Here is an 18,180-nt window from a genome sequence, read left to right as displayed (position 1 = left end):
CTTAGAGCAAAGGTGTGGAGTTTGAGAATGGTAGAAAATGTAGTTTGGAACCTGGATTCCTAGTGGTTGAACTTTATCTCTAGGCTGCTTGTTATCGGCCCCAACAGTAGGACATTCGCCAAACCTAAATGGTAGCTCCCGGTGGCAGTGGTTCTCCATAAGTAAAGGAGAAGAATTAGACCACCCCAACCCCCAAGATGATGAGATATATTCTCCTGCCCCTGACCAAACCCACACACAAGACATATCCACACAAACCTTTGTTTGAGAATCACGGTTGGAGGCAGTGGGCCCCCAGGATAGATTTTTTTTTAAGCAGTAACTCTGGTGGCAGTCTGCAGGAGTTGCTTATTTAGTTGTTTTTATAGTGGATGCTGAAGAAAAGATAGATGCTTATGACTGTTTGGGAATCATTCCTTGACCACTTCAGTAGCTGGAGGGGAGCTGGGGGAAAGAGCTGAGCAAGACGAATGCTTATTTTTGTCTGTTACTTTTTTTTTTTTTTAACTAATTGTCTAGATTTACAGTGCCATTACTAGTCTTATAGTGGTTGACAAAATAACTGAATGCTTTTTTTCATTCTTTTCTAATTCTTTAGGAGCGCCTTTTTACCCAAGTCAGCCAGTGTATCAGTCAGCACCTATCATAGTGCCTACGCAGCAGCAGCCCCCTCCAGCCAAGAGAGAGAAAAAAACAGTAAGAGATCTTCATTAAGTTTTCTCACTTTAAAATTGAATGTCCATTTACTTATCAAATAAGTTTACCCACAGCTGTGATAATTATTCACCTCAGTTCCCAAATGACTGCCAATTTTTATTCCTCCCTTATATCCTCACCACTAGACTTGGAGGATTTGTATGGGCAGATAATTAGACATTGCAAGTATCCTTTGCTTAATATCAATTTTCAACATGCACTGAGCTAGCTATGCTAAATGACAACATGCCATCCAGCTCCAGAACAGGAAGTTTTAATCTTCTAAAGTCTCACTCAGTGGGAGGAATTTGAGCTCGGTTCTCACATCCTTGTTGTCCTTTAACTCTAGTCCTAGTCAGCTCTGTATTCAAATATGAATTGACAGGGGAAAAATAGCACAAGAGAAAATGGGCATAGTATTAAGGACAGCAAGAAAAATCTTTCCTATAGAATATATTTATTTTAAGAAACAGAAAGCAGAATTTAGAAAATGTATTGTAATTGTTTTAAATAAATTACAGAGACTTTGCCTCTATCTATTCAGGCAGGCCCAAGAGAATTGGAGTACAGTAATATGAAATACGCACTGCAGAATATTTTGTAGAAGAGTGGCTTGCAATCTTTTATCCATCAGAACACACAAAATGAATGATGTTTATAAGAGATTCCCACATTCACACAAATAAAATAGGTGGGAGTGAGATCATAGCAATACTCTTGCAAGTACTCTCATTTAATAAAAATTAATGAGGTTCAGAACTTTGGTTCTTTTTTTATCAGAGACAAATTATTTGTGCACACATCATAATAACCATGACATGCCAATGTATCATGACACTACAGTTGAGAAACTGCTGTGGAAATGTTGACACAGCATGGTAGATGTTGGACTTGAAGAACACTCTCAGAATGCAGAAAAATTAGTAAAGAAAATAATGAAAATGGAACACGGTATTAATAGATGTTACTGAAGAAGAAAGTAGAATAAATGAATTGTAAAACAGTACATAAAACTGTAGTAGGGGACTTCCCTGGTGTTGCAGTGGTTAAGAATCCACCTGCCAGTGCAGGAGACACGGGTTTGAGCCCTGGTCCGGGAAGATCCCACATGCTGCAGAGCAACTAAGCCCGTGCACCACAACTACTGAGCCTGTGTGCCACAACTACTAAAGCCCGTGCACCTAGAGCCCGTGCTCCGCCGCAAGAGAAGCTACTGCAACGAGAAGCCCGTGCACCGCGATGAAGAGTAGTCCCTGCTCACTGCAACTAGAGAAGAGCCCATGCACAGCAACGAAGACCCAGTGCAGCCAAAAATAAATTAATTAATTAATTAATTTAAAAAAACCCAAAAAACTATAGTAAGCATAAGATTCTATACCTGAAAAAATAGCTGATAGTAGAAATCTTAATAAAGACTTACTCCCAGGAAAGCTTCCAGATACAAATGGTTTTATCAGTGAATTCTTTGACATTTTCAAGAAGCCAAGGCTAGCTTGATAAGGTCTGGATTTAATGACAAGCAGAGGGGGGCTTTCAGCACTGTCCTAGGATGGAAGGCCTAGACCCAAGTACTCCACCTCCATTATAGCACCATCTCCACTGATGTCTATGCATAGGTAGCCTTCAAAAAAATTAAAAGAAGACCATACACATTGTTCTGTATCTTGCATCTTTTCATTTACCAATACATCTTGACAGTCATTCCATATTAGTACATGTAGATCAATTTCATTTTTTCTACTGGCTGTTTGGTATTTAATTGTAAGGATGTAGCATAAATTTTTTTTTTTATACAGCAGGTTCTTATTAGTTATCCATTTTATACATATTAATGTATATATGTCAATCCCAATCTCCCAATTCATTACACCACCGCCGCCCCTCGCCACTTTCCCCCCTTGGTGTCCATATGTTTGTTCTCTACATCTGTGTCTCTATTTCTGCCCTGCAGACCGGTTCATCTGTACGATTTTTCTAGGTTCCACATATTGTAGCGTAAAGTTTTAACTACTATGTTCTTGATCAGCCTTTAGAATCTTTCTGTGTCTTTGCTGGGAAAAAAAACAGTATTGCAGTGAGCATCTTTACATGCATATACAAGGTTATCTGCAGCATAAATCCCTGTTTCTGAGTCCTAGGATATGGATAGTGTACATTTTGTTAGAGAACCATTTAAGGGCTTTAAAACTTTAGATAGTAACTTCCATATTTTAAAACTCTTTTATGAATCTTGTCTTATGTTAAGCATTATAAATAAAATCAGTGAATTTGGCATTGCTTAAAAGACAAGTGTTAATACTTTGCCTTTTTGACCTAGAAATTTTTCCAACTAGGTTTCATTTTAGCTTGTTGTGCTAATTAATTCAAGTCAGAGCTAATGGCCTAAATTCTTCTGAATGACCTCCTCTGGTTCCGTGATTGAAATCAAGTCAGATGTGGTGATTGTCAACTGTGATGTTTGAGAGATTTCCCAGTTTGCATCTTTATACATCATATGCCTGTAAATCTACTACACGGGCACCCATCCATAAATATGCCATCTTATTTGTAACCTTATAGATAAGAATTCGAGATCCAAACCAGGGAGGTAAAGACATAACAGAGGAGATTATGTCTGGAGGTGGCAGCAGAAATCCTACTCCACCCATAGGGAGACCCACATCCACACCTACTCCTCCTCAGGTAAGACAGAATGTGCCATGATGGATGATGAGGTGTATTTTTTGTTCACTAACCTCTACTGAGCCCTTCTTTCTTCTATAGCCACTTGACTGTACTTTTCCTTTCTGTCAGTTGTCTCATAGCCTCGAATATCTAAATGATATTTAAACAGACATGTTGTTTCTCTTTGTAAACTGTTATAACTTCCAACTTTTTATTGGTAATATTTCTCTGTATTGTCTTCACATTCAGAGCATAGCTGCTGCCACTCTTCCTAATGAACTATTATTGCATGGTACCAAAAGGAGCTGCATTCCTATGGAAACCTCATCATTAAATGAGTATTTTATATTTTCGATATGGAGTCTTAGGAGTTAAATGCTACACTCTGTGATAATATAAACATTAAAATTGAGAATTTAAACATTTTTATTGAACTGTGTTTGAGATGATTGCCTGTGTTATTCAGAGCATATTTAAATGTATTATAGGTATACCTCTTACTTTTTAGTAGTACATAAATGAGCTTCTTGAGTGCAGGGTGTCTTCTTTAATTATTTACAAAGGTTATTAACAAATTATGTCAAACACCTTTTTGTTCCTGTTGCAGAATGTGGTTATCGTGATCGTCTAAGAGTTCACTTTCTTGCTTTTAGACGTCAAGGCTTTCCAGGAGAAGCTGAGGTTTAGCAAACTATAATAGAAAATGGACGCCCCCCCCCCCCCCAAGTTTGACAGAATTTTGATTTCATCATGGGGTTACTTTAAATTCTGCTAAACCATTCAGAGGAGAAGAGTGATTTCAAATCTTCAAAATATCTAAAGTGAATGCTCAGCATATAAAACAGACATAACCAAAGTTGTTAAGGTCTAGGAATCTGCTTGCTTCCCCCTCTTGTGGCCGATTGGTGAGGTACTTCTCAGAGCCCAGTTTACGAAACAAGTGATATGGATGATCAAATATAAGGCATTTCAGAATGACAGACTATTGACTTGATTTTAGTAGTACTGTATAGGTTTAAAAAAAGTTCTTTAAAAATTGAGCTCACAAACAGATGTCTAAGTTTAGAGCCCCTTGAAAATCTGTGAATTTTGAGTCGACCTAAAACTTGGGACTTTGTATAATGATGTGTTTCACTTGGAAACGATGATACTCTCTGGCTGACTTTTATCTCAGTCTTCCATCATCTAGCTAAGTATAATATGTAACCATCTAGATATATGAATTGTAAGGTTATATTAATGATTGTTAATAGGACTTTTCACCATTCCCTATTATTTCCCCAGGGATATTCCAAATCTAGAATGATTGAACAGGGCTTATACTTAATCTTGTCCCTGTACGTAAACATGGGACAAGCACCATATACACATTTAAGTTATTCACTTATGTGCTCTGTTAGGTGGGAACATACTATAGCGAAAATTTAGGATTAGTCAATCGGGGCAGTTCAATTTTGGTCTGTATTTTCCCACATTAATTAAAATATTGTTACTGTCCAACTGTGTAGTTGACAACCTTTTGTTGATTTGTGTTTAAATTCTCAACTTGAATATATATTAGTATATCTTTTTGCATTTTAATTCCCTGTGGGCTGGTTTGTTTTTCTTTAGTCTTAGCAAGCTTGATCCTACCCTCTTCTGGTTATCTCTCTGTCTTTAGTCACAGGAATCCTTTTGCTTTTTATCTTTCCCCAGGGATCCCAGGCCTGAATACGAATGTATGTGTAATCATAAAGCCCATTAAATGTACATTTTTATTTGATAAAGGTCATCAGTCAATTATTATAATGTTGGTAGTTCTTTTTGAGGTGTAATGTTATCTTGAAGCATCAGTTTATTTTATTAGGTAGTTTGCATTTAAATCCACACTTACCGATCTGTTGTCTTTCCAAATGCGTGAAATTCATGGAATGAATAAATAGCCTCTTAACAGACATATGTACTAGAAATATTTCATTTTCTTCTTAAGAACAACAACAGCGCAAATGTGATGATGGCAACCGACACTTGGCTTCATTTTCTAGAAATTCATGGAGAGTGGTGCACATAGAGTAGGAGAGGATATCCCTGGTTAGGGGAAGCAATCATTAATGCCTAATTGTTATGTCATGTAAAAATGTTGACCCAATGTTTCAAAAGAAGCTAGAAATCAATCTGCGAGTTTTAATCAGCAACTAATTCTACTAATAAATAGCACTATGCCAGCCAAAGAAGATCCTTTAGGTTTAACCTAAAAACTGCTAGTTTGTAGCCTTGGCCTAATTCTAAATAGATCCTAGACCACAGTCTTAGTAAGTAAGACTGCAGATGAGACAATCCTTTTCAGAATTTATGACTAAATAGTAAATACTGTATTGCTTTTGGCCTTACGGAGTACCTGCTTTGAGTCACAATTGCATGTGATGTGAATAGCAAAGCCCTTTCCCTATCATTGAGCTCATCCCAGTCTCTTCAAGGGAGACAGAGGATGCTTACTAATATATGACCGATCCTCCTGTGAAATATATACTGAGAATTATTACAGCACAGAGACGACCAAGTGGGTCATATTTATAGCACAGGCTCAAATGTGTTGGATCACAGAAACCTATTAATGATACTTGGTACAGGTGAGACAGTACAGGGGAGAGGTTTAAAGGTTTGGCTTAGAATCAGATATACTTGATTTCAAGTCCTAGTTCCACAACTGAATTTTGTAACTTTAGCCAAATTACTTATCTTCTAGAACTTTAGCTTCCACATTTTAAAAAACAAGGGAAATAAATATCATATAGAGTTATTATAAGTATTAAATAAATACTTAAAATTGCTTAAGCTTGGGACACAATGAGCATTCAACAAATGTTATCTGTTATTAGTATTACAATTATTGTTGTTTCAGAAGGCACAGAGAATGACTGGAGGAGTCTTGAAGGCTTCACAGCAGAGATGCCACTTGGGCTGAGTTCCCAGATTGGTATTCACAAAAATGGAAAGAGAGAGAAGGGTATTCCAGGCAGAGTGGTAGCATGTGCAAAAAGGCACATGGAGATGGGAAATTGAGTGAAGGGAGACTGTTACCATTTCTAGCGATAAATTGGGAAGTCAGTTGAAGGAGAGGAAGCCAGTGAGAGAAATATTCAGCAATTGGTTACTAAGTAAGGATTATAAAAAGAGTAACCCTATAATTTATCATCGCAATTGGGGCAGTTTTAGAAATGAATGGGGATGCTATTAATCATTTTGCTGGGACAACAGGCATAAACCAGTACTGTCCAGGTAAACACATTGCATGGTTCCCCTAGGAGTTAGAGGGAAGAATCAGAGGTGATTCTTCAAGCTTAGATACTGGGATTTATAGTAAAACATAACATGGAGTGTACATGGATGTTTGAAAAGGGGGATAATGAATGATTTTGGCAAGCAGGCAAGCTAAGAAGAGTTAATTGAGAGAAACTGCATTGGAGGAGGAGAATGGAGAGGAGAAACATGTTTTTGCTGCTTCTGTTTTTGTCCTGAAGAGTAGATTGAATTTAAAATTGTCCTGCTTCCTGAGTTTTAAAATGATCTGTGGAATAACTCCTTGAGATTTTATATCTCAGATGTATTAAAGATATAGAAATATGTGTAATATATGTGACCATTCAGATGATCATAATACACAGACAGAGGTGCATGAATGGACAGAATACTAGAGTACTTGATGCTGGTCGGTCTCCACTCTGTCACTTAGATTTATGACCTTGGGTCAGAATGTGAAGCCCTTTAAACCCCTATTTTTTGATATGTAAAATGAGGGATTATACTAAGTAATCTCAGAGTTCCCTTTTAGTCCTTAAATATTTAAGTTGGAAAGAAGGGAACATTTTTGTTACTTTCCCTCAGCATCAGAGTCTCTCAGCTATATCTCTGTTGTTGATAGCAGTGAGGCACAAGGAACGTTTTCACATTAAGAAATGTGCCAGCTTCCTGAAAGTCATTTTGGACCCTGCAGGGTAAAAATAAGTGTATGGTGTTGTACGGTCAGCCCTCCCTATCCACACGTTCTTCATCTACTAATTCAAATAACCAGGGATGAAAAAGATTCAGGAAAAAAAATTTCAGAAAGTTCTAAAAAGCAAAACTTGAATTTACCATGCACTGGCAAGTATTTACAGAGCATTTATGTTGTATTAGGTATTATGAGTAATATAGAAATGATTTAAAGTACCTGGGAGGTTAAATGCAAATACTGTACCTTTTCATATAAGGGACTTGAGCACCTGAGGCTTTTGGTATCCACGGGCTGTCCTAGACTCAATCCCCCATGGATACTGAGGGACAACTGTATAGGCAAGGCTTCCATAATTGTCCACTTCCAAAGGGGTGGTGAAGTAAAATCACTTAAAATTTTAAAATGAGCTATATATTTTCCTTCCTCTCCCTACTCCCTCTTGTTCTTTTTTCTGTTTTAAGAATTACTTACTTGCCACCCAAGTGAGAAGTCTGCGCACCACGATGGAGAGTAGCCCCTGCTTGCCACAACTAGAGAAAGCCCGCACGCAGCAACGAAGACCCAACACAGCCAAAAAATTTTTTTTAATTAAAAACACAAATCTTTATTCCATATTCCACACCATTATATCAGCAAGTCCTATCTGGCTCATTTTCACCATCTCCACTGCTACTGTTATCCTCTAAACCACTTTGATCTCCCCTAAACAACAGTAACTTTCCTACTCATCTCCTTGCTTCTGCTTGCCTCTCTGTCTATTCTTTTTATTTATTTATTAAAAATTTTTATTTATTTATTTATTTTTGGCTTTGTTGGGTCTTCATTCCTTTGCATGGTCTTTCTTTAGTTGCGTCGAGCGGGGGCTACTCTTCGTTGCGGTGTGTGGGCTTCTCATTGCTGTGGCTTCTCTTGTTGCAGAGCATGGGCTCTAGGCGCGCAGGCTTCAGTAGTTGTGGCACGCGGGCTCAGTAGTTGTGGCATGCAGGCTCTAGAGCTCAGGCTCAGTAGTTATGGTGCACGAGCTTAGTTGGTCCGTGGCATGTGGGATCTTCCCGGACCAGGGCTTGAACCCATGTCCCCTTCATTGGCAGGCGGATTCTTAACCACTGCGCCACCAAGGAAGCCCCTCTATTTATTTATTTTTTTACTGAGGTATAATTGACATAAACATTACATTAGTTTTAGGTGTACAACATAATGATATTTGTATAAATTGTAAAATGACCACAATAAGTCTAGTTAACAGCTGTCACCATGCACAGTTACAAAAAACAATTTTTTATTTATGAGAACTTTTAAGATCTATTGTCTTTGCAGCTTTCAAATATGCAATATAGTATTATTAACTAGAGTTGCCATGCTGTTCATTACATCCCCATGACTTATTTATTTTATAACTGGAAGTTTGTACCTTTTGATCCCCTTCACCCATTTTTCCCACCATACCCCCCACCTCTGGCAACCACCAATCTGTTCTCTTTTCTATGAGTTTTGTTTTGTTTTTTAATTCTACATATAAGTGAGCTCATACGGCATTTCTTTCTCTATCTGAGTTATTTCACTTAGTATAATACCCACAAGGTCCATTCATGTTATTGCAAAGGGCAAGCTTTCATTTTTTTTTATGGTTGAATAATATTCCTCTGTGTGTGTACAGGTTTATTCTTTAATATGTTTCCCTTGAAAGAATATAAGCTCCAAGCTAAGGATTTTTCTGTTTTAATCACCAGTGGGTTCTCAATGCTTTGTATGTGATAGATGCCAGGGGGGAAAATCCACACATGTGAGTGTGTGTGCGCATGTGTGCGCATGCAGACACTCACATACACACCTTTCTAAAGAATGCGTGTAGGAGAATTCTCTCCCATTTATGAAAGAAGTATGTTTTGGTCCTTTTTCCTGGTGCCATTTATTTTTTTACTTCCTAATCTTCATAATGTTTCTCAATTGGGGGCAATACTTCTTTATCCCCAGGGTTTGTATATGTTAAACACATGTGGTATTTATTACAATGGCTGTTTTAAAGTCATTGAATGGGACTTCGAAAAGTCAGTTACATATAACATATAAATAATGAAATGTGAAACGTTCAAATAGCCTCTTATGATAACAGTAAATTACATCAGCATCTTGCTTATATTTGTATAACTATTTGGAGTCTCTGGCTTTCTCTCAGTGGATTACAATAAGGATCAGCAATCATTTTCTGTAAAGGGCCAGATAGTACACATTTTTGGTTTTGCAGCCAGCTGTCTCTTTCACCACTACTCGACTCTGATATTGTTGCATGAAAGCAGCCATAGACAATATGTAAATGAATGGCTGTGGCTGTTCCAATAAAACTTTCTAAGTATCCTGTAATTTTCATATGTCAAGAAATATTGTTCTTTTAAAATTCCCCCAACTATTTAAAAATGTAAAAAGTTCTTATCTCATGGGAAGTACCAAAATAGGCATGTGGCCCTGGGCCATAGTTGCTGGCCTCCTGTCTACAATTACCTCTGTAATGAAGCATCCTGTCATATACACGTTTAAAATAGACAGTAAATGATGGTGGCCTCTCTTTGGGTAGAAACAATATAGGTTATGTAAAGAGAAATGAATTTTATTTACTTTTTAAACTGCCAAATCTAATTTTTAAATTTTTATACAACTTTTAAAGGTTACTTTCCATTTACAGTTATTACAAAATATTGACTATTTTCCCGTGTTGTACAATACATACTTGACACCTAGTAGTTTTGTATCCCCCACTGCCCCACCCCTATATTGCCCCTCCCCCCACACTGATAGTCACTAGTTTGTTCTCTATATCTGTGAGTTTGCTTCTTTTTTGCTATATTCACTAGTTTGTTGTATGTTTTAGATTCCACATATAAGTGATATCACACAGTATTTGTCTTTATCTGACTTATTTCACTTAGCATAATGCCCTCTAAGTCCATCCATGTTGCTACAAATGGCAAAATTTTCATTTCTCTTTTATGGCTCAGTAGATACCGGGTGTGTGTGTGTGTGTGTGTGTGTGTGTGTGTGTGTGTGTGTGTGTGTGTGTGTGTGTGTGTATCACATCTTTTTTATCCATTTATCTTTTGACGGACACTTAGGTTGCCTCTGTATCTTGGCAATTATAAATAATGCTGCTATGAACATTGGGGTGCATGTATCTTTTCGAATAAATGTTTTTTCTTTTTTTGATATATACTCAGGAGTTGAATTGCTGGGTCATATGATAGTTCTGTTTTTATTTTTGAGAGCATTTCCATACTGTTTTCCACAATAGCTGCAGCAGTTTACATTCCCACCAACAGTGTACGAGGGTTCCCTTTTTTCCACATCCTCACCAATATTTGTTATTTGTGTTCTTTTTGATTCAGTTCTTCTGCCCACTTTTTAGTTGGGTTGTTTTTTTTTTGATATCATGTTGTATGAGCTGTTTACATATGTTAGGTATTAATGCCCTATCCATCATATCATATGCAAATATTTTCTTCCATTTACTAGGTTGTCTTTCCATTTTGTCGATGGTTTCCTGTGCAAAAGCTTGTAAGTTTAATTACGTCCAATTTGTTTATTTTTGCTTTTATTTTCTTTACTTTAGGAGGTGGATCCCCAAAAAATATTGCTGCAACTTATGTCAAAGAGTATTCTGCCTGTGTTTTTCTCTAGGAGTTTTATACTGTTTGGTCTTACATTTAAGTCTTTAATCCATTTTGAGTTTATTTTTGTGTATGGTGTCAGAGAGTGTTCTAATTTATTTCTTTTACATGTAGCTGTCCAGTTTTTCCAGCACCACTTATTGGAGAGACTGTCTTTTCTCCATTGTATATCCTTGCCTCCTTTGTCATAGATTAATTGACCGTAAGTGCTTGGGTTTATTTCTGGGCTCTCTATCCTGTTTCATTGATCTGTGTGTCTGTTTTTATGCCAGTATTGTACTGTTTTGGTGACTGTAGCTTTTTTGTACAGTCTGAAGTCAAGGAGCATGAATTCTCCAGCTCTGTTCTTCTTTCTCAAGACTGTTTTGGCTATTTGGGGTCTTAGGTGTTTCATATAAATTTTAAAATTATTTGTTCTAGTTCTGTGAAAAATGCCATTGGTATTTTGACAGGACTTGCATTGAATCTGTAGATTGCCTTGGGTAGTATGGTCATTTTAACAACATTGATTCTTCCAATCCAGGAACATGGTATATCTTTCCATCTGTTGTGTCATCTTCAGTTTCTTTCATCAGTGTCTTAGAGTTTTCAGAGTACTGGTCTTTGCCTCCTTAGGTAGGCTTATTCCTAGATGTTCTGTTCTTTTTGATGCATTGGTGAATGAGGTTATTTTCTTAATTTCTCTGATAGTTCGTTGTTAGTGTATAGAAATGCAACAGATTTCTGCACATTAATTTTGTATCCTGCAACTATACCAAATTCATTGATGAGCTCTAGTAGTTTTCTGGTAGCATGTTTAGGATTTCCTATGTATAGTATCATGTCATCTGCAAACAGTGACAGTTTTACTTCTTCCGTTCCAATTTGGATTTTTAAAATTTCTTTTTCTTTTCTGAATACTGTGGCTAGAACTTCCAAACCTGTGTTGAATAAAAGTGGCAAGAGTGGGCATTCTTGTCTTGTTCCTGATCTTAGAGGAAATGCTTTCAGCTTTTCACCATTGAGTATGATGTCAACTGTGGGTTTGTCATATATGACATTTATTATTTTGAGGTATATTCCCTCTATGCCCACTTTCTGGAGAGTTTTTATCATAAATGGATGTTGAATTTTATCAAAAGCTTTTTCTGCATCTATTGAGATGATCATATGGTTTTTATTCTTCAATTTTTTAATGTTGTGTATCACATAGATTGATTAGCAGCTATTGAAAAATCTTTGCATCCCTAGGATAAATCCCACTTGATCATGGTGTATGATCTTTTTAATGTATTGTTAGATTTGGTTTGCTGGTATTTTGTTGAGGATTTTTGAATCTATTTTTATGAGTGATATTGGCCTGTAATTTTCTATTTTTGTAGTATCTTTGTCTGGTTTTGGTATCAGGGTGGTGCTGGCCTCATAGAATGTGTTCGGAAGTATTCCTTCCTCTGCAGTTTTTTTGCACTGTTTCGAAGGATAGATGCTAACTCTTCTCTAAATGTTTGGTAGAATTCATCTGTGAAGTCATCTGGTCCTGGACGTTTGCTTTGGGAGTTTTTAAATTACTGATTCAATTGCAGTACTGGTAGTTGGTCTGTTGGTGTTTTCTATTTCTTCCTGGTTCAATTTTGGGAGGTTGTGCCTTTCTAAGAATTTGCCCATTTGTTCTAGGTTGTCTATTGTATTGGTGTATAGTTGCTTGTAGTAGTCTCTTATGATCTGTTGTATTTCTGTGGTATCAGTTGTAACTTCTCCTTTTTCACTTCTGATTTTATTGATTTGGACCTTCTCCCTTTGTTTATTGGGTAGTCTGGCTATAGGTTTATTAATTTTGTTTATCTTTTCAAAGAACCAGCTTGTAGTTTCATTGATCTTTTTTTGTTTTTTAGTCTGTATTTCATTTATTTCTTCTTTGATCTTTTGTTTGTTTGTTTGTTTTTGCGTTACGCGGGCCTCTCACTGTCGTGGCCTCTCCCGTTGCGGAGCACAGGCTCCGGACACGCAGGCTCAGCGGCCATGGCTCATGAGCCCAGCCGCTCCACGGCATGTGGGATCTTCCCGGACCGGGGCACGAACCTGTGTCCCCTGCATCAGCAGGCAGACTCTCAACCACTGCACAACCAGGAAAGCCCTCTTCTTTGATCTTTATGGCTTCTTTCCTTCTACTAAGTTTAGGTTTTGTTTGTTCTTCTTTCTCTAATTGCTTTAGTAAGGTTATTCATTTGAGATTTTTCTGGTTTCCTGAGGTAAGCTTGTATTGCTCTAAACTTCCCTCTTAGAACTGCTTTTGCCACATCCCCTAGGTTCAGCTTTTTTTTTTTCATTTGCCTCTAAGTATTTTTTAATTTCCTCTTTGATTTCTTCAGTGATCCATTGGTTGTTTAGTAGCATATTTTCTTTCCTCCATGTGTTTGTGTTTAGTAGCATATTTTTCATCCTCCATGTGTTTGCAGTTTTTTTCTTGTAGTTAATTTCTAGTCTCAGAGCATTGTGATTGGAAAAGATGCTTGATATGATTTCAGTTTTCTTAACCCTATCAAGGCTTGTTTTATGGCTTAGCCTGTGATCTATCATGGAGCATGCCCCATGTGCTCTTGAAAAGAAAATGTATTCAGCTCCTTTCACGTGGAATGCCCTTTATATATCAGTTAAGTCCATTTGGTCTAATGTGTCATTTAAGGTCTGTGTTTCCTTACTGATTTTCTGTTTGGATGATCTGACCATTGATGTAAGTGGGGTGTCAAAGTCCCCTACTATTATTGTGTTACTGTCGATTTCTCCTTTTATATGTTAATATTTGCCTTATATATTGAGGTGCTCCTATGTTGGTTGCATATGTATTTGAATTCTTTATCTTAATCTTGGATTGATCCATTGATCATTATGTAGTGTCCTTCTTTGTCTCTTGTAACAGTTTTTATTTTAAAGTCTATTTTGTCCGATATAAGTATTGCTACTCTGGCTTTCTTTTGATTTCCATTTGCATGGAATACTTTTTTCCATTCTCTCACTTTCATTCTGTGTGTTTCTCTAGATCTGAGGTGAGTCTCTTGTAGATAGCATATATGTAGACCTAATTTTTGTATTCGTTCAGCCACTTTATTCCTTTTGGTTGGAGCAATTAGTTCGTTTATGTTTAAGATAATTATTGATATGTATGTTCTTACTGCCATTTTGTTACTCGTTTTTTATTTGTTTTGTAGGTCTTTTTTTTTTGCCTGTCTTCTTTTGCTCTCTTCTATTATGATTTTATGACTATCTTTAGTGTTACGTTTGGATTCCTTTCCTTTTTTGTGTATATATCTATCGTAGATTTTTGGTTTGTGGTTAGCAGTCTGTATATATACATGATTGTTTTAAGTTGCTCATCTTTTAATTTCAAATGTATTTTTTTTTTGGCTGTGCCATGCAGCACATGAGATCGACAGGCAGGATCTTAGTTCCCCAACCAAGGCTTGAACCTGTGCCCCCTGCAGTGGAAGCGCGGAGTCTTAACCGCTGGACCACCAGGGAAGTCCCTCAAATGCATTTTTAAACCTCTACATTTTTAGTCTTCTCCTCTCATGATTACTGTTTTTGATATCATATTTTACATCTGTTTTGTGTATCCCTTAACTGCTTATTGTGGTTATAGATGACTTGACTACATTTTTTTGTCTTTTTAACCTCCCTGCTAGCTTTATGTATGTATGATTTCCTACCCTTAGTGTGTGTTTACCTTTACCAGTGAGCTTTTTTACTTTGTAGTTTTCTTGTTGCTGGTTGTGTCTTTTTTTGCCTAGAGAAGTTCCTTTAACATTTGTTGTAAAGTTGATTTGGTGGTGCTGAACTCTTTTAGCTTTTACTTGTCTGTAAAGCTTTTGATTTCTCCATCAAATCTGAATGAGAACCTTGCCAGGAAGAATATTCTTGGTTGTAGGTTTTTCCCTTTAATCACTTTAAATATATCGTCCTACTCCCTTCTGGCCTGCAGAGTTTCTGCTGAAAAATCAGCTGATAGCCTTATGGGAGTTCCCTTGCTTTTAATATTCTCTCTTTATCTTTATTTTTGTCATTTTGATTATGGTGTGTCTTGGTGTCTTCCTCTTGTGTTAATCCTGTGTGGGACTCTCTGCACTTCCTGGACTTGGGTGACTGTTTCCTTTCCCAGGTTAGGGAAGTTCTCAGCTATTGTGTCTTCACATATTTTCTCAGGCCCTTTCTCTCTCTCTTTGTCTCAGACCACTTAAATATGAATATTAGTACACTTGATATTGTCTCAGAGGTCTCTTAAACTGTCCTCATTTCTTTTCTTTCTTTTTTTTTTTTTGCGGTACGCGGGCCTCTCACTGTTGTGGCCTCTCCCATTGCGGAGCACAGGCTCCGGACGCGCGGGCTCAGCGGCCACGGCTCATGGGCCCAGCCGCTCTGCGGCATGTGGGATCTTCCCAGACTGGGGTACAAACCCGTGTCCCCTGCTTCGGCAGGCGGACTCTCAACCGCTGCGCCACCAGGGAAGCCCTCTTCCTTTTTTCTGTTCGGCAGCAGTGATTTCCACGACTCTGTCTTCCAGCTTACTGGTCCATTCCTCTGTATCATTTAGTCTGCTATTGATTCCTTCTAGTATATTTTTCATTTCAGTTATTGTATTCTTCATCTCTGTTTGGTTGTTTTTTATATTTTCTAACTCTTTGTTAAAAACTTCTCACTCTGTGTATCCATTCTTCTCCTGAGTTCTTTTATCATCTTTACAATCATTACTCTGAACTCTTTCTTGGGTAGATTGCCTGTCTCCACTTCATTTGGTTTTTCTTCTGGGGTTTTGTCTCGTTCCTTCATCTGGAACATGTTTCTCTGCCACCTCATTTTGTCTGAGTTTCTATTTGTATTTTTATATATGTGGTAGGTTAGTTACATTTCTCAAACTTGGAAAAGTGACCTTCTATAGGAGACATCCTATGGGTCCCAGCAGTGCACGCCCCTGTTGTCACCCAAGCTGTATGCTCTAGGGGTTCCTCCTAAGAGGACTGAGTGACTCCTTCTGTTGTGGAGGGCTGACTGTGTGGGTGGTCTGGTGGGCTTTGTTGGCCCCTAGTGTGATTGGTTGCCAGGCCATGCCTTGTGTGGATGCTGCTAGCTGCTGTGTGGTGGGGCCTGGTCACGAGGTGGCTTGTTTTAGATCCCTAGGGGGCCCTTGGGCTAGTGCCGGCTCACTGGTGGGTGGAGTCAGGATCCCAAAGACTCCGAGGCTGTTGCCTGTACTACACCAGGTCCTGGGATTAGTGCCTGGGGTTAGTAGTGGCATGCAGAGCTGGTTCCTGAAGTCTGGCTGAAGGGCCCAAGGATCCTAGAACTTGTTTCAAATCGTTGGTGGGGGAGCCAGTTCCTGACACAGTTTGGTATGGGATCCAGGGTGTCCTGAAGCTTGTGTTGGCCTGCTGGTGGACGGGGCCTGGGCCAAGCTGGTCCCAGGATAAGGTCTGGCCTGCTGTGAGTGGGCTGGGTCTGCAGACTGCAGGATCATAGTTTTCTTGCATCTGGTGTCTGCCCCCTGTTGGCTGAGGCTGTTCTAGAGGCTAGTGCAGGCTTCCTGGAGGGAGAGGGCAGTGCATACCCGTTGCTGGGTGGAAGTGGTTCTTGGCCCTTTGGTGGGCAAGGGCATGTCTTGGCGCACGTCTAGAGGTGGCTGTGGGATTACGACGTCTTTTGGCGGCCTGTCTGCTGATGGGTGGGCCTCTGTTCCTGCCGAGTTGCTTTGCCTGAGGCGTCCCAGCACTGGTGCCTACAGGCTGTTGTGTGGATTTAGGGTTAGGTGTTGGAACTAGTGAGTGAAGATGGCAGCCACCAGCAGCAGTGGTCACACAGTAGAATGTTCCCAAATATGGCTGCCACCAGTATCTGTGTCCTCAGGGTGAGCCACAGCCACACACACACACCCCCACAAATACCTCTCCAGGAGACTGCCCAAGACCAGCAAGTAGGTCTGGCCCAGGCTCCTATCAAGTTACTGCTTTTGACCTGGGTCCCAGTGCGCATCAGATTTTGTGTGCACCCTTTTAAGAGTGAAGTTTCTTTTGCCCTCTGTCCTATGGGGCTTCTGAAATTAAGCCGCTCTGGCCTTCAAAGCCACATGCTCTGGGGTTTCATCTTCCCGGTGCAGGACCCCTGGACTGGGGAGTTGGACGTGGGTCTCAGAACTCTCACTCCTACGGGAAATCCTTTGCAATATAACTATTCTCCAGTTTGTGGGTTGCCCACCCAGGGGTATGGGATTTGATTATATCACGAGTCTGCCCCTCCTACCCGTCTTGTTTTAGTTCCTTCTTTATGTCTTTAGTTTTAGAAAATCTTTTCTGGTAGGTTCCAGTCTTTTTCATTGATGGTCGTTTTGAAGACAGTTGTGATTTTGGCGTGCTCATGAGTGAGATAACTGAGTCTTTCTACTCTGCCATCTTGGCTGCTCTCGAGAATTGAATTTTAAATTGTACAAAGAATATTAAAGACAATCCAGATTTTGTTGCCTCGTTTTATCTGTTGGTACTCTATTTAAAAAAAATTAATTCTTCCTGTGGGCCCACATCTACCAGTATCCCTTCAGGCCAGTATTTCAAATTTAATATGTAAATCTTCAACAGAGTAGATTCTCAAGTAGAGTTCATACAGGAAATTCACTTCTTGGGTGCTATCAAGTATCCGATACCTTGCCATTCTTTAAATAAGCTTCCTTAACATTGTATTTGAAAAGTGAGAATTTTTTTTCTTCTGCCAATCAGAGCTTTGATCTTGAAAAATTTGATGTGGGGAGGGAATTTAGTATTGACATAAATTATGAACTGTTGAAACAATGTGATGTTGCCAGATAAACCCTAACCTTTTAACCTGACTTCCTGAGCATCTTTGTTGAATTATTTTATGTTTTGATATCAATTGCCCTTCCAGTCTGATTTTTATAAATTTTAACTCCTACTAACAGTGAAAGTGACTGAAGTGCAGTGATTTTGAAATTCATTAAATATATTCTCAACAGGGTTGATCATGTCACCTGAGAAGAGATGAAATTAGAGGTTAGCTAACATTTGAGATTATCCTAAATTAAAATTAATCTGAAACAAAATTAAAGTATTGATGTATGTTGTATGTTAGTATGTTATTTTCTTGGTCCTATCAGAGGCTTAGAGAATGTTAAAGCTGAAAGGCACTGTAGGATCTTTAGTTCCTTTTCAGTTT

The 18,180-nt window shown here is 38.5% G+C and overlaps 1 protein-coding gene across 10 annotated transcripts in view; it reads left to right on the top strand.

Annotated features, from left to right (window-relative positions):
• Window positions 1-18,180, top strand: part of EIF4G3 (eukaryotic translation initiation factor 4 gamma 3) — a 367,346-nt gene that overhangs the window by 208,812 nt on the left and 140,354 nt on the right. For all 10 annotated transcript variants that reach the window (XM_079928402.1, XM_079928400.1, XM_079928399.1 and 7 more), the window contains 2 exons: window positions 599-696; window positions 3,256-3,378. In XM_079928402.1, the coding sequence (XP_079784528.1) occupies window positions 599-696; window positions 3,256-3,378 (221 nt within the window). The remainder of the gene's footprint in view (window positions 1-598; window positions 697-3,255; window positions 3,379-18,180) is intronic.

Source organism: Stenella coeruleoalba (assembly GCF_951394435.1).
Source record: "Stenella coeruleoalba genome assembly, chromosome: 1".
In the NCBI taxonomy this organism is placed as follows: domain Eukaryota; kingdom Metazoa; phylum Chordata; class Mammalia; order Artiodactyla; family Delphinidae; genus Stenella; species Stenella coeruleoalba.
Note: the sequence above shows the minus strand (reverse complement) of the source record. Positions and strands in the feature narration are given on the sequence as shown.